The 14,583-nt window shown below is 41.4% G+C and overlaps 1 protein-coding gene across 2 annotated transcripts in view; it reads left to right on the forward strand.

Moving 5' to 3' along the window:
- LYN (LYN proto-oncogene, Src family tyrosine kinase) overlaps positions 1 to 14,583 on the forward strand; it is an 86,808-nt gene that overhangs the window by 8,153 nt on the left and 64,072 nt on the right. Inside the window, exon 2 of one of the 2 annotated variants that reach the window (XM_002924109.4) lies at positions 13,062 to 13,198. In XM_002924109.4, coding sequence (XP_002924155.1) covers positions 13,067 to 13,198 — 132 coding nt within the window. In that variant the 5' untranslated portion in view covers positions 13,062 to 13,066. The remainder of the gene's footprint in view (positions 1 to 13,061; positions 13,199 to 14,583) is intronic. The other variant, XM_011230903.3, reaches the window with a different exon arrangement.

Below are 14,583 nucleotides of genomic sequence, written 5' to 3' on the forward strand. Positions count from 1 at the left end.
ATATATGTGGCTGAATTCTTGATCACAAAAATCTGACACTAGACGCAAAGTCGACATTTCTAATACTTCTTAGTTGGTTGTATATACATAATCAGACTCTGCTTTTCATTTCCTTGTCTGCTCCTTTAAATGACACACTTGATACATAAGTTTCTATGATACATAAGTTTCCATGAACTCATCTTGTTTTCAGTGTGTTCCCTTTTATTGTTAAGAGAAACAAAACCAAAAAACCCCATTGTTTCAGCAATCCCCTGTTGTCTTCCTCTGTGTGAAATTGCTCAACTAAGAGTTATGCAAATCGGGATCAGCCGTGTAAGTGAGGCTTCTTACTGCACATTGATCCAGGGGAATGTCACCCGTCTCTGGCGTATTTGTCATCAGACACACACTGGCCATAAGAGGGTCAGGACCCAGGCCTTCCCTCTTAGCACTCAGCCCCTTGCTCAATTCCCTCTAGCCAGACCAGCTCCTTTTCTGCCCCTCACCTCATTCTAGTCACAGGACCTTTGCACAGCCTCTTTATTCCACCTCCAACTCCCTTCCCTGAGACCTCCCAACTTTGCTGGGAGTCAAAGAGAAGGGGACATCACTTCTACTGTTCACATAAAGGCCTGCGTGGCTGTCACCTCTTGAGACACCTGACAGAGCCATTGCTGTCTCTTCAGAGCCCACTTAGGTGCATCTCCTGGATGTTGAGCAGTTTTCTTTACGTCTAGGAAAAATCTTCATGATTGACAATTTATTTCTGTTTAAAATTCTTAGCAAAGACTATGACTCCAGCTGCAAGCTCTCCAAATTCTTTACTCCCACAGATTATCAGAATTTGGAAGATCTTAGGCCATGGGTTCAGATTCTCTTGTTTATTCGTTTGTTTGTTTCCTATGCTGTACTTTTCATCCCTGTGATTTATTCCTTTTATCGTTGGAATTTAGTACCTTTTATTCTTCTTCACCTATTTTGCCTATCCCCCGTTCCCCCCCTCCACCGGTTTTTTGTATTTGTGAGTCTGTATCTGTTTGTTCATTTGTTTTATTTTTCAGATTCCAGGTTTAAGTGAAGTCATATGGTACTCGTCTTTCTCTAACTTATTATTTCACTTAGCGTAATACCTTCTAGGTCCATTTATGCTGTTGTGAGTGGTAAGATCTCATTCTTTTTTATGGCTGAGTAATATTCCTCTGTGTGTGCATGTGTGTGTGTGTGTGTGTGTGTGTGTACATGTGTACACACCACTTCTATATCCAATCAGACACTGATGGACATTTCAGTTGCTTTCATATCTTGGTTATTGTAAATACAGAAGCAGTAAACAGAAGGGTGCCTGTATCTTTCTGAATTAGTGTTTTCATTTTCATTTCCCAGAAGGGGAATTGCTAGATCATATGGTATTTCTATTTTAAGTTTTTTGAAGAATCTCCATACTGTTTTCCACAGTGGCTGCACAAATTTACATTCCACCAGCAGTGCTCAAGGGTTCCTTTTTCTCAGCATCCTTGCCGACACTTGTTATTTCTTGTCTTTTTGATTTTAGCTATTCTGACTGGTGTGAGGTAATATCTCATTGGGGTTCTGATTTGCATTTCCCTGATATGATGAGTGATGTTGAGCATCTGTTCATGAGTCTGTTGGTCATCTGGATGTCTTCTTTGAAAAAGTGTCTATTCAGGTCGCCTGCCCATTTTTTAATCAGATTGTTTTTTTTCTTGGTGTTGAGTTGTAGAAGTTCTTTATATTAACCCCTCATTGGATATATCATTTGCAAATACTTCTCCCATTTTGGATATTAACCCCTCATTGGATATATCATTTGCAAATACTTCTCATTTTGGATATTAACCCCTCATTGGATATATCATTTGCAAATACTTCTCCCATTTTGGATATTAACCCCTCATTGGATATATCATTTGCAAATACTTCTCCCATTTTGGATATTAACCCCTCATTGGATATATCATTTGCAAATACTTCTCCCATTTTGGATATTAACCCCTCATTGGATATATCATTTGCAAATACTTCTCCCATTCAGTAGGTTGCCTTTTCATTTTGTTGATGATTTCTTTTAATGTGCAAATACTTTTTAGTTTTATGTAGTTCCAATTGTTTATTTTTGCTTTTGTTTCACTTGCCTGGAAAGACAGAACAATATTGCTAATGCCATTGTTCAAAAGTTTACTGCCTATGCTTTCATCTTCTAGGTCAATTTTCCAAAAGTCAGTTGCCTAAAGGCCAATCTGATATATTTATCAAATATTCCAGTTTACCAGAAGACTTGTTTCTTTTAACTACTTGAATATTATGTCTACTATTTTTAAAGTATATTCATTTTTTAATGTTTCTCCTGCTATTTTTCAAATGGCATATCAACCTTGTTGTTTCTGAAATTAAAAGAATAAAATTTTCATTTAATTTAAGCTTAAACTGGAGTTTAGAAGCATTAGAAAGAAATCACAAGTGACTAAAATATTCCCAACACATATGACATGCTAAGGCGAAATTAGGATGTGTTCACCCAGCAACTGTTTGTAAAACCATTTGACACAGAGGGATAAAACCACCCTGAGATGTGGAAGGGAAGTGAGGATGTGTAGAGGAATTTCTAGAAGGAAGCAGGAGATTTGCACCTCAGCTGTAACAAAAACGTGTCACCAGGGTTGATGAATTTTTAGAAATTAGTTTAAAATCCTAAAAATGTAAGGATGAGTAAAGTAAGGAATGAGCTAGGAAACGACAGAAACAACCCTATCTCAGAATACACTTAAGCTACTTGTTACAATTTTAAAAAATATGTCTATATTTTCATTTCAGTCTCTAAAAGGTAAAGACTCATGTTTTAAATATAAATTTAATACCATTATTATTAAACATAGAAGTGATGATAATTCCTTAACATCAAATATCCGGTAAATGGTCCAATTTCTCCAGTTATCTTATAATTCATTTTAATAATTAAGCTATTAATTACTATCAACTAACGTTAATATAGTCCTAAGAAGATTCAACAATCCTGTTTTTAAAAATAGAACATTTTGGGGTGGCTGAGTCGGTTAAGCATTCAACTCTTGATTTCGGCTCAGGTCATGATCTCAGAGTTGTAAGATTGAGCCCTGAGTCAGGTTCTGTGCTGGGCATGGAGTGTGCTGAAGATTCTCCTTCTCTCTCCCTCTGCCCCCTCCCCCTGCTTAAAAAGAAAGAACATTTCTTAAAAGACATCATAGAAACTTTCAAAAGCTTTGAAAACAATTACATTTGATAAGAATTGTTATACACTTAAGCTATTAAAACCATTTCAATTAATACACAATTATAAACTTAAGCTGTCCCACAACAAACAGTCCCACAATAAATATCCTTTTCTAAGGTGTAACTGACCAGTTATTTTCATAGAAACAATGTATAGCTAGAAGTGGAATGTTAAGAAGTGGGCACATTTTAAAGGACTTCAATATGTATTGTCAAGTTAAAGACAGTATCATTTTCTCTCTCATGCCAAGCCCAACCATTTCATTTTATGGTGAGGAAATTAGAGCTGAGAGAAGAAAGTGGTTTTGTCCATGATTACAGGACTGTCATGGCTGGATCTAGCAGCCCTGCTTCCCAGTTCCTAATTTGCTGCACCTGTCATTATCCACTGCCTTCTTCCAGTCAGGAATCAAATTATCCGTCAACTTCTCTGCTCTAGATTCCAAACGGTCAAGCATTTGAACCCTCACCTACCTATTTAATTGTCATTTTTGGACTCACTGTAATAAATGCCGTGGCTAAAATTGTACTGGCTTATTAGGGTGATGATAAATGCAGTCAGTTTGCTCTTTTTATGCATCCTTATTTCAGAATATCTCAGTATCAGCTTCACATTAGTTATGCTACACATTCCTGTTATAGCTAACTACATAATACCTGGTTTTTCCTGCTGCTATGCATATGTCCTACAGCATATAATAATAAAAAAAAATGCTTTCAAACCAGGTAAAGACATTGGCAAACGTAAGGTAAATTAAAATGTATCAGAATCATCTGATCAGATCAGATCACAAAAACAAAGATTTGTAATGAGGAAGCCAGCCATACTGCACGACATCTCTCTTGGGGGGTGGGGAGAGCATATTTCTGATTAGTTTTTTATTGATACATGCCATAAATTCACCCTTTCAAAGTGTACAGTTCGGTGGGTTTTAGTATACTTACAAGGCTGTAACACCATCACCACTCTGTAATTCCAGAATCCTCTGTGTCTCGTGTGTGGTGTGCTTGCAGAATGTACACACTGCAGTTCAGCTGTGCAAAAACAAAGAGAAAAAAGGCCTTCACATTCTTTAACTACCTCTCTTCATCCCTCTGAACAGCGGCAGGTGGGAGAACAGCCTTAAGTTTGCCAACACGGTTTGAATTTTTTCCAGTTTAATCTTTTTTCATCATGCCGCTGCTTCTTTAACCTGGGAGCTTCGTCCTTCACATTTCTTCTCCTGCTCCCTTCTAAGATGGTACCTAAGGAGATAAAGGATTTCTGTTGTGCTATTTGGGGAGAAAAAAAGCCATAGATTCTCTTCATGTTCTTTGTCTGTCTGCTGACATATGACCGGACCCTGCTGATTGTGGGGAGTGTTACCCTAACAGCGCCCCCAGAGCGAATGGATCACATCGGATCAGTTCCAGAACGCTTATACCTTCAACAGGCTGAGGAGGGGAACCTCGAGACAGCCTCCCGGTGTGCTTCACTCCGTGTGAGGTGGCAAGCAAAGAGGGAGGCAGCAGCTCTTTCACAGCCACAGCCTCCTCCAGGCTGGGTCTAGGTGTGTGGACCTAAAACTACTAGATGTTCTTCAAGCCACTTCCCACCACACCCCCTGTCCCAATTGGCCCTTCACAGTAAAAGTGGTTGGGGGGTGGCCCCCTTGGACACACGTTCTGTCCCATTCTTCCTCCTTCTAATGCTCCTTCAGGCTCCTCTTTCTCACATTTTATAACTCAAGAAGTACTTCTTGTAAAGCACACCTCTCTCCCTTCTCGGGGGAGCCCAAACTTCCTCACAGACTGGAGATGATATCCACACCACAGAGCAGCCCTGGGTTGGGAGTTGTCAAGGATTTGCTCTTAAAATGGAACCCAGAGGAACACCAGGAGCTGGGATTACCAGATACCAAAATGACATTGACTTAATTGCCTCAAGACACTGTTCCTGTTACATATGGTATTTAAACTTTAGGGACCTCATATCAGAGGTCAGTCAAAGCCAGGGTCTGGACCCAGGCAGACCTGGGTTACCAGCTTACATAATATGTCAACACAATGGTTTTCTGGGAGATTTCATAAAAGAAAAATACCGAGAACGTTTGAAAACGATTACCATGACATACAGAGGAGAGAAGTCTTATTAGTCTAAGTAAAGAGAGTCTGGCTGTACCTTTTTCAATTCTATCTTTTTCAAAAGGAATTTAGGAAAATGGGCAAAAGAAAAGAAAGCTACTTAAGGTAGGAACCGATGGGGCTGATTGTGGAGTTTAGTTCTGGAGCTTTCTTCTCCTCTGTGGTCCTGAGGCTGTCTCTGAGGCTTCTCTGACCCCTTTTCTCTCCGATAGGTTGTTTGAAGAAAAAATTGCGACTCTTCCGCATATAGACTTTGCTTCTCTGAAAACATCTCTGAAGTCTTATTCTTGAAAGTAAAGTAAGAAGGAAAACAATCAAATGGTGTCAAAAAGGCTTCTATTTGGCCAGGCAAAGTAAGGCTCTTAAGTTATCTAACTGGTCCTGGAATGCAAGCATGAGGTGTGGACATTATTTTAGGGATACATTCCTCTGAACGACCCTTGAACCAAACCCAGCCTACTTTGGAAGCTCAAGATCACTTTTGTTTGGGATTGTTACCACCCATCTCTAAGTCCTTGGGACTTCCTTTCTCTTGCTCTGGTTTTCTAAGCTCACTAATTCAAAGGTTAAAGTCACTCCACAGAAAGGCTGCAAAGCTTTGGGTGTGTAGAGAAGTGCAGTTTTTGGGGCGCCTGGGGGGCTCAGTCAGTTAAGCGTCTGCCTTCGGCTTGGGTCATGATCCCAGGGTCATGGGATCGAGTCCCGCATCGGGCTCCTTGCTCAACCAGGAGCCTGCTTCTCCCTCTTCCTGCTGCTCCCCCTGTTTGTGCTCTCTCTCTTTCTCTTTCTGACAAATAAATAAATAAAATCTTAAAAAAAAAAAAAAGAAGTAGAAGAAAAAGACGTGTAGCTTTGAAGCCGATGGACCAAGTTCCACTTCTACCTAAGACCTTTGATAACCTGGCACGGGTTCACATCGCGGCTTTGCTTTCCTCATCTGGGCAATGCCAGGCACAAAGTAGGTAATGACTTGTTCTTCTCTTTTTTCCCTACCCGCACAGATACTTCTAGTAACTCCAGAATGACCGCTTGATATTGCACGGTCAGGCAAAAGGTCGCTAACAGGAGAAATATTTCAGAGCTCCTGATGAGTCTTTGGATGAGTAATTAGCTTGTTGCCGGGAAAACTCAATGCAAATTGAAGCAGTCAGTTTGGGAAGTGGTGGTGAAGTTTAAGGCCAAAAAAAAAAGGTTTTAGTTTCCTTTGGTGGCTGCTGGAATAAAAGAGAAAATGTACAAGTCATGAGAAAAACAAAACGTGATACCAACACAGTTTCTTTGTAGCATTTTGTAAAGGCTAGAAATTGAGATTCTGAGAGGTTAAATTTTAGTAACTCTGTTTTTAAATTTTAAGATCTAGGATTGTGTGGAATTGTTAAAACACGGATTCAGCTTTCATAGGGGAAAGTGACATCCGGTGGGATATAATACCTTTCAAGCTTAGGAAATCTGTGACAAACAAAATAGTACCCAAAACATATGTAATATGCAAACTCAGGAACCTCTCTCACTGTGCGGCTTCCCTCCCTGCTCTTTAATTACAGAGCAATGCGTACATTCACGTTCAGGTCATCCTGCAATAGTACAGTATACAGCAAAGTTGGTGTAGCATGCAAGGTGCCCGCCCAAAAGTGGGGGGAAGGAGGGGGGTGGAAGAAAACATCCATTACGATGGTCCAAGTGGCCTGGGTGCCACCCTGCGGGTGGGATGGCAGATGTGCCCCCACTATTCCCACTTTGAGGTGGGATGGGGTTGTGCATGTGCTTCTCATCATCTCGAGTGTTTCTCTTGCAATGTTGGAGGGAGAACTAGTATTTAGACCTCATTTATTTAGGTGTTTAACAGATACGTATATAGCTCTTACTGTGTGCTGTTTTAAGCATACTTCTAAGCACTTTACAAATATCAGCTAATTTAATTATCATAACAGTGCAACGAGCCAGATAATTTTTCAGAAGGATACTGAGACAGAGAGGTTTGCATCTTGCCCAAGATCACACAGTTAATGATTGATGGACCCAGGATTTGTGGTCAGCAAGCCTACTCTATAGTCCTTACTCCAAAATATCTTGTAAACTGTAGTGTCTTCCTTAGGAATTTTTGAGAGAAAATTTCTGTATGGGATCTTGCACCTTATAAGTGGACTTCGGAACCTAACCAGCAGGGTGGTGGGTATCCTTTCTTTTTGTGTGCATATGTGGATTCACTCCCATATCGATATGTGTGTGTAACTATGTATATGTGCATTTTTTCAATCAGTCATGATTGATGGGCAAGAATGCCCGAATTATACAAATCTCTCTTTTTAATTCACCCTACTCTCAGAATATGTCAGTCTGACCCAATTTAATGAACTCTCCCCTATTGATGGACATCTAGATTGTCTCTGTGTATAATACAAATACCATTCCTTACCATAAAACAAGTAAACTAAACCTGACAACCACATGAAGTGATGAATGTGTTAACTAACTTTATTGTGGTCATCATTTCACAATACACAGTGTATGAAACCATCACATTGTGTACCTTAAACTTACACAAAGTCATGTGTCAATTATATCTCTGTAAAGCTGGAGGGGAAAAATAGAACAAATTGATCCCCAGAAGTAGAATTCAGAGTGGACAGTTTCGTCTTTGTTGAGCACATGGATGACTGTAACACATTATTGGATCTGACTACAGACAGCAGGGGTGAGGAATGAAGACTCATACTTCGTCTTTTTTCTACAATCTTTTTTTTTCTTTTTTTTAAAGGATTTTGGTATTCTAAGGCCCTTACATGAGGATGAACCACCCAGTGGATATTTGTTGTGTGACCAACAGACATTTTTGGAAAGAAAAGCTACCCACCTCCCATTCCCTGGATTTGTGGGTGGACGTCCCTTTGTGAGCAAATGGTTGCCCAGCTGTTTCTGTCTCTTCAGACCATGTAGTTGAGCTCATGTGAATATCCCAGGGCTATATTTGCATGTCAAACCCCTGGTTATTATCATTATTAAATGAAAATCTCCACATATGAAATATGCCTTCATTAACTGCTAAAAAAAATTGAAGATATTGCCATAGGACTTGAAGATATTTACATCCATAGGAATTGATATAAAGTCCGTCATAAGAAACCTTAAGTATTTGTGCCGGGGTCTTGCCCTCCTGTGATGAGCTGGGGCTACTTCCTCTTCCTTTCGTGAAAGCGCTGTCACCCGCCCTGCACCCTTGCTCTTCCTGCCAGGAAACCAGCTCTAGCAAATCTGGTGCCTACCGTGTTACCCCATCTCCATTCTCCTCTTTTCCTGGGCTTAGTTTTTTTCTGTTTTTGATTTTTTAAACTCATTACTGTCTTTTTTTGGTGAAAGCATTTCAAGTCCTTTTGAGAAAGAAGCGGGCCACAAAAATAATCCCTTCATTCAGCATCCTTAGTAAGTAGATAAAGCACGAGTTTCAAAATAGCCATCCTATGGCAAAATGGTGGAGCACGGACTGAGAGCTAAAGCTGTGTCATATTCCCCAGCACTGTGGCTTGGCAACTGTTCACACCACCTTTCTACGCCTCAGCGTACTCCTCTGTAAAGTGAGGTTAATGACACCCGTGTCATAGGGTTTCTTCAAGCGGTAAACGAGATGCTTAGAAAATGATAAATGTTTCATTAAAATATACTAAGGTGGGAGTCATTGTACAGTGTAGCTCATATCATTTGCAAACATGTAATCACTTTCTCAGTTTTTGTTGGGGGTACGTTGTATTTTCTACCTTTCCGTTACCTTCCTACAGCAGAAGGCATTTGCAAGACCTGGTCTGAGTTCATCCCCATGTCACAACAAGGAGCTCTCTGAGCTTTCTTGCCGGACTGTGAGAAACTGTAGGACCCCAACCCAGAGCTCCCTGCTGGGTGCGCAGTCAGCAGAGGCCGACTCATGAGCGACCAAGGATGATTTCTCCACGTGGAGCAGTGTTGTAATTGTTTCCATCTACGGCCCATGCATTGGTTCTCAGTGATCCATGGTGATGAAGGAGGGGAAATTATGAAATAAGCATAAAGAAACAATAATTCGTGGACTGTCACCACCCCTCACACATCCACCTGCTTTCTGTTTCCCTCCTTCATCTTCCTTCCCGGGGTCACTGCCCTTGGACAGTCACCATTGTCTCTTTGTCTAGACGTCTCAGAGGTCTGGGTCACAGATGTCCCCATCCAACTCTCTCCCCTCTTGCTCCTACAGAATTCTCTGTGGGAAGCTGTGGTCTCATCATACCGTTTCCCTGGGTAAAGAACTTTCCATGGTTTCCTGCTGAAATAAAGTCTGCGCTCCTTGGCATGGTATAGAAATAACACCCCTCAAAGTACTTTCCTTACCTCATCCCCTGTGCACACATGTGTATGTGCGTGCGTGTGCTCACGCGCCCACACACGCACACAGAAATACACACTGCAGGGGTTTCTAACGTTTTGAACAACTTTATGAAAAAAGTAGTATAACATAATATCCCTTTATTTTCTGCCCACTCCAACTTTTTATTTTGAAAATAAAGCCACAGGGGGGAAAAGAAATGAAAGAACATCGTCACTTAGATTGACTGATTTTTTAATGTTACGCCACATTTGTCTCCCCACTCCCTTCTCTTTTTCATCTTGGCCAAAGTGTTGGAACTTGCAGATACCATGAGACTCCATCCTGGCACACGTGTGTATGCATCTGCTAACATATGACATTCTTCTGCATAACCATAGTGCAGTTATCATATCCTCTATGAAACCAGCAGTTCCCTAATATCATGTTCAAATAGATTCAGATTTCCCCAATTATCCCAACCTGTGTCCTCCTCTACCCCCACCCCCCCAATCCAGGATTATTCAAGGTTCACCCATTGTGTTTCTTTCGTCTCTTAATATGGAATAGCTCTGTCCTCACCCCCCAACCCCTGTACTTTTCAAAGTATCCAGACTAGTTACACACTAGGGATTTTTCTGATCGTTTTGTTCCTCTAACGTCTGTGTTTCCTATAAATTAGAAGTTAGTTCTAGAAGTTTCTGTGTCTTTTAAAACAACTGAGGTGGGTTTCACCTCCTTTCCTTTTTCTTGTCCACCTTTTGCAAGGGGAGTCAAGATGAGCGTGTGCGAAGGCAGAGTGCAGCAGACCGAGATGGTCCATCCATTCGTTCTTGCCGCTCATATTCCCTGAGCACCGCTCTGTGCAGGCGCTGGGTAGCTACTGGGAATACTGCCCTGAAAAAACAGGCTGGGGACCTCCCCGTCTGCCTCAATTGTGGTGGGGGCTGACCACGAATTAACCAGTAATGGGATGTTGGTCACAATTAGAAAAAGAAAAAGCCTGAGGAATGGGCAGAGGGGTGATCTTTTCTGTAGGATCGTTAGTGAAGGCCAGTCTGGGCAGGTAACATTGCGTGTAGGTCTGGAGAGGGTGGAAGAGAGAGACAGAGATGCAGAGACAGAGAGACACTGAGAAGGAAAGAGGGAGAGAGAGACAGGCAGAGACAGAGACACAGAGAGAGACAGAGAGACAGAGGGAGACAAAGAGAGATACAGAGTGTGCACTGGAGCTGGGCAGCTGGCCAGGCTGCGGGAGCGTGGGCAGCCCAGAGGCTCGGTGGGGGTGGGTCAGGGCAAGGGGGAAGCAGGGTGCTGCGAAGGGCAAAGGGCAGCAGCAGTCAGGTGGACCCTTCAGGGCCTCCTCTTGGAGCTGGCTGTGTGCTCAGCGGTAGGCTCCATCTTCCCTTCTTGAACAGCACCATCTTAATGGATGATCAGTGAAACACAGTTTTTTTGGGAGGGGGTGGGGGTTGAGACAGGTGAAAAAAGAACTTGCATGTTTACTTATAGATCAACTCTAAAACCCATCTCGCTTTTTTACAGATCAACTTAAAAACCGTTCTCCATTGCTGAAACTTTAGCATATTATAAAAGGGGGGGCTGTTTTGAATCAAAGAAGTACTTGCTTCCCCTTTATTTTGGGAACTGCAGCTCACTAGTTTCGGAAAGAGGTGTGACTGTCCTTTAGATGCTTCATATCTCCATGATGAGATGATAAACAAGTTGAAGGTTGCAGGCCCCCTGGAAGCCTGCAAGACAAGGTCCAGAGACGAGCTGTGGCCTGTGGATGACAGTTTGACGGAAACCTCAAGATCTGAGGTTTCTTAGAACAATTCCTCCGGGAGTTATTTCCTGATTCCCACCACCTCCTCCCCAAACTCCGAATCATCTCTCCCTCCTCTAAAGTTCTAGGCAGTGGTCCCCCAATGGCACTGCTTCCTAATTCCACAGATTACGCCCCTCCCGGGGGGAAGGGACAGCCTGCCTCCACTGGGCCCCAGGGAATTTCCTGGAATACAAGCAGGGAATCTGTTCTATGTAGTTTAAAGCTCCTTCAGCTTTGGGAACCACTGCTCTACGGGACCTTTTAATGGAGCTCATAACAGATTTTTTGTTTTTAATGTACAGATTTAACCATGAGGCTATGCTGTAAGGCAAGACTCCTATCTGATTTCAGTTTTTAAAGTCATCTCTTTAGTCCCCAGAGTGCTTGGTGCAGTGCTCTGTACATCCTAGTATTAACCAGAGAAACGAATAAAGGAGTTCGGCATTCGGAAGCACAGTTATGTCGTTCTGCACTGGTCGGGCGGGAGCCCCTTCCCTTCCCTGTTCCTCCTCCGAAGTATTATGCATGGTCACGGCGTGCTGATGCCTTCATTTGTGCCCCCGGCTCCACCATCTCTCCTGGTTTGCACACCCACATACCTTACTGGGAAGCCCGCTGGAGCTGATCATCTGGGTGTTCCTCCAGGCAACATGTCTCCCATATCGGCGTCTCCTCTTTTATTTCCAGTCTTGGTGAAGGCCACCGCCATTTTCCCAGGCCCCAAGCTACATTCAGCTGGAGCCAGGTTCTGTGCCATCTAGCTCGTAATCATGCTTGCCTTTGAGGCCTCAAGCCCCCTCACTTGACCTTGCCCATGGTGTCCTTGTGAAATGACAAAGTAAGAAAAACTCCCCAGCATGGCACCCAAGGTGCACCTCCCTATCCATCCCAACGCCTGGCCTTCCCTCCCTGCTCCTTGGCCAAAGGGTTTTTCATCATACAACTAGTTCCCTGAAGGGATCAGCTTGAACTTCTTCCCTGAAGGAGTGAGATGAACCAGTTCCCCAAAGGGGTGTGATGAACTGGTTCCCTGAAGGGGCCATGTTATCTTGGGATCAGTATTTTGCATGTGAAGTTCCTTCTTCCTGGAATCCCTTCACTGACTCTGCCACATGACTGACATCCGTCCCACTTTGACTCAGAGCATTTCCTTCAGGACGTTTCCCCTGAGTACCTCTTTTTCCACTTGCCTGACTTAGGTGCCCTTTCCTAGGTCCTGTGCACCCTCCGTCATTGACTCCCCACACTGTACTGTAATTTTAATTCACAAATCATTGCCACAAGAATAGAGCATCTTCAGGGCAGGAATGATGTCTTCTGACATAAAATTGGTGCTCAATAAATACTTGTTGAATGAATGAATGAACACGCAAACGGTTATGTGAACAGTTTTCACATTTGAGTTTGTTAATATTTATAATAAAAAAATAAAAATGTTTTCTTTTTATTCTTTGTGAATGGAGATATTTTGGTAGCTTGGAGCCAGTTCTAAAATGGTAAAACAATGTCATTGCTTTTATATTCCCACAGGAAATATGGGATGTATAAAATCAAAAAGGAAAGACAATCTGAATGACGATGGGATAGATTTGAAGACTCAACCAGTACGTAATACTGACCGAACTATTTATGTGAGAGATCCAACGTCCAATAAACAGCAAAGGCCAGTAAGTAGATAGTCTCAGGGGAGAATTCCCACAGCAGGATCAAAGCATGGCTTCATAATTTAAACACCAAATCTGTAACATGTGCATGCAAAAAAATCACATCCATTACTTGGGCCTCACATAATTTTTGATGTGCTTTATAACCTAATCCTTTAAAGAGTTTGTAAACACTTTAGGAGATAACTGGGCCACTTACTGTACAATAAAGGGCCTTTGATCACCTTCTCATGTGTAAAGAAAATCATCTTTCATATCGCTGGTGGAAAGACCCACCCTTTATATATGAAGAATCTGTCTCTCTGAACTTCTATGACTTAGGATAGGTAGTGAGATTAGCACAGTGGTCTGGAGGCAGAAGAAATTCTGGATTCAAGTCAGAAGCTAAAATAAGTGTTAATGTGCCCTTTGGTGTATCATATTTTATCCCCTATCTTGTCATTCTTCAGTTAACTTCAAATAGTACAGATTATGAAGTTGTGATGACTTATTACAGAGAATTAAACAATTAAAAAAATACACAGCTAATTCTGCCCGCTAACCTTGGACAAATATCTGTACCAGAAATTTTACATGAGTGATGTGCTATTTGATGCAGTTGGGAAATGCTTGGCAAAGGAAGACCTAATAGTCTATCTGATTTCATGGACAAGAGGACCAGAGCTTTGGATAGTTGCTATGTTAAATGCACTTTACTTCAGATCTTTTATCCTCTCCATCTATTTTAATATATATATATTATATATATTATATTATCAAATTAGCCCCAATGCCTTTATGAAGAATTTTCATAGTGTCTCTAGTATGACATATTTTAAATATAAGACCTTGGCGTTATAGAGTGTATTATTGTTACCAAGCCTTCTGCCAGCTCTTTCCCCACTGTTCCCTATTATCCTGTACGTTTGATGTATGTCAGTCTCATGCCATTGCTGAAATTGAGAAATCACTGTTGGCCTTCTTAAAAAGTGGAGATGAAGAGTGAATATATTATTACTATTAATTATTGTACCTGATGTTTCTAGATAGATAAATTGTTAAAATTATATAGAGAGAAACTCAAAATGTAGAAGACTATAGCTTTAATAATTTATATAAATATAATATTTAAAAACGTTACATAAACAAGTATAAGTGTAGAACTCTGTTACATAAATGTGATTCATAGAAAAGATAATGATTTAAAGAATTGGAGTCACAGATAGTTTCCTTATTATAGACTTTAAGAGATCTCATAAAAAGAATCTGGCTTTTCCTGGTATCACATGCTAGGCATTTTACACGCTTTAAACCCAAGTTTTCTTTTGAAATGATGGGCAAAGATGCCCTTGATTCGGAAAAACAAAGGCAAATCATATAAACATACCATTTTTCCTCCTACTAAGAGT

The sequence above is a fragment of the Ailuropoda melanoleuca genome, chromosome 9 (assembly GCF_002007445.2).
Source record: "Ailuropoda melanoleuca isolate Jingjing chromosome 9, ASM200744v2, whole genome shotgun sequence".
In the NCBI taxonomy this organism is placed as follows: Eukaryota; Metazoa; Chordata; class Mammalia; order Carnivora; family Ursidae; genus Ailuropoda; species Ailuropoda melanoleuca.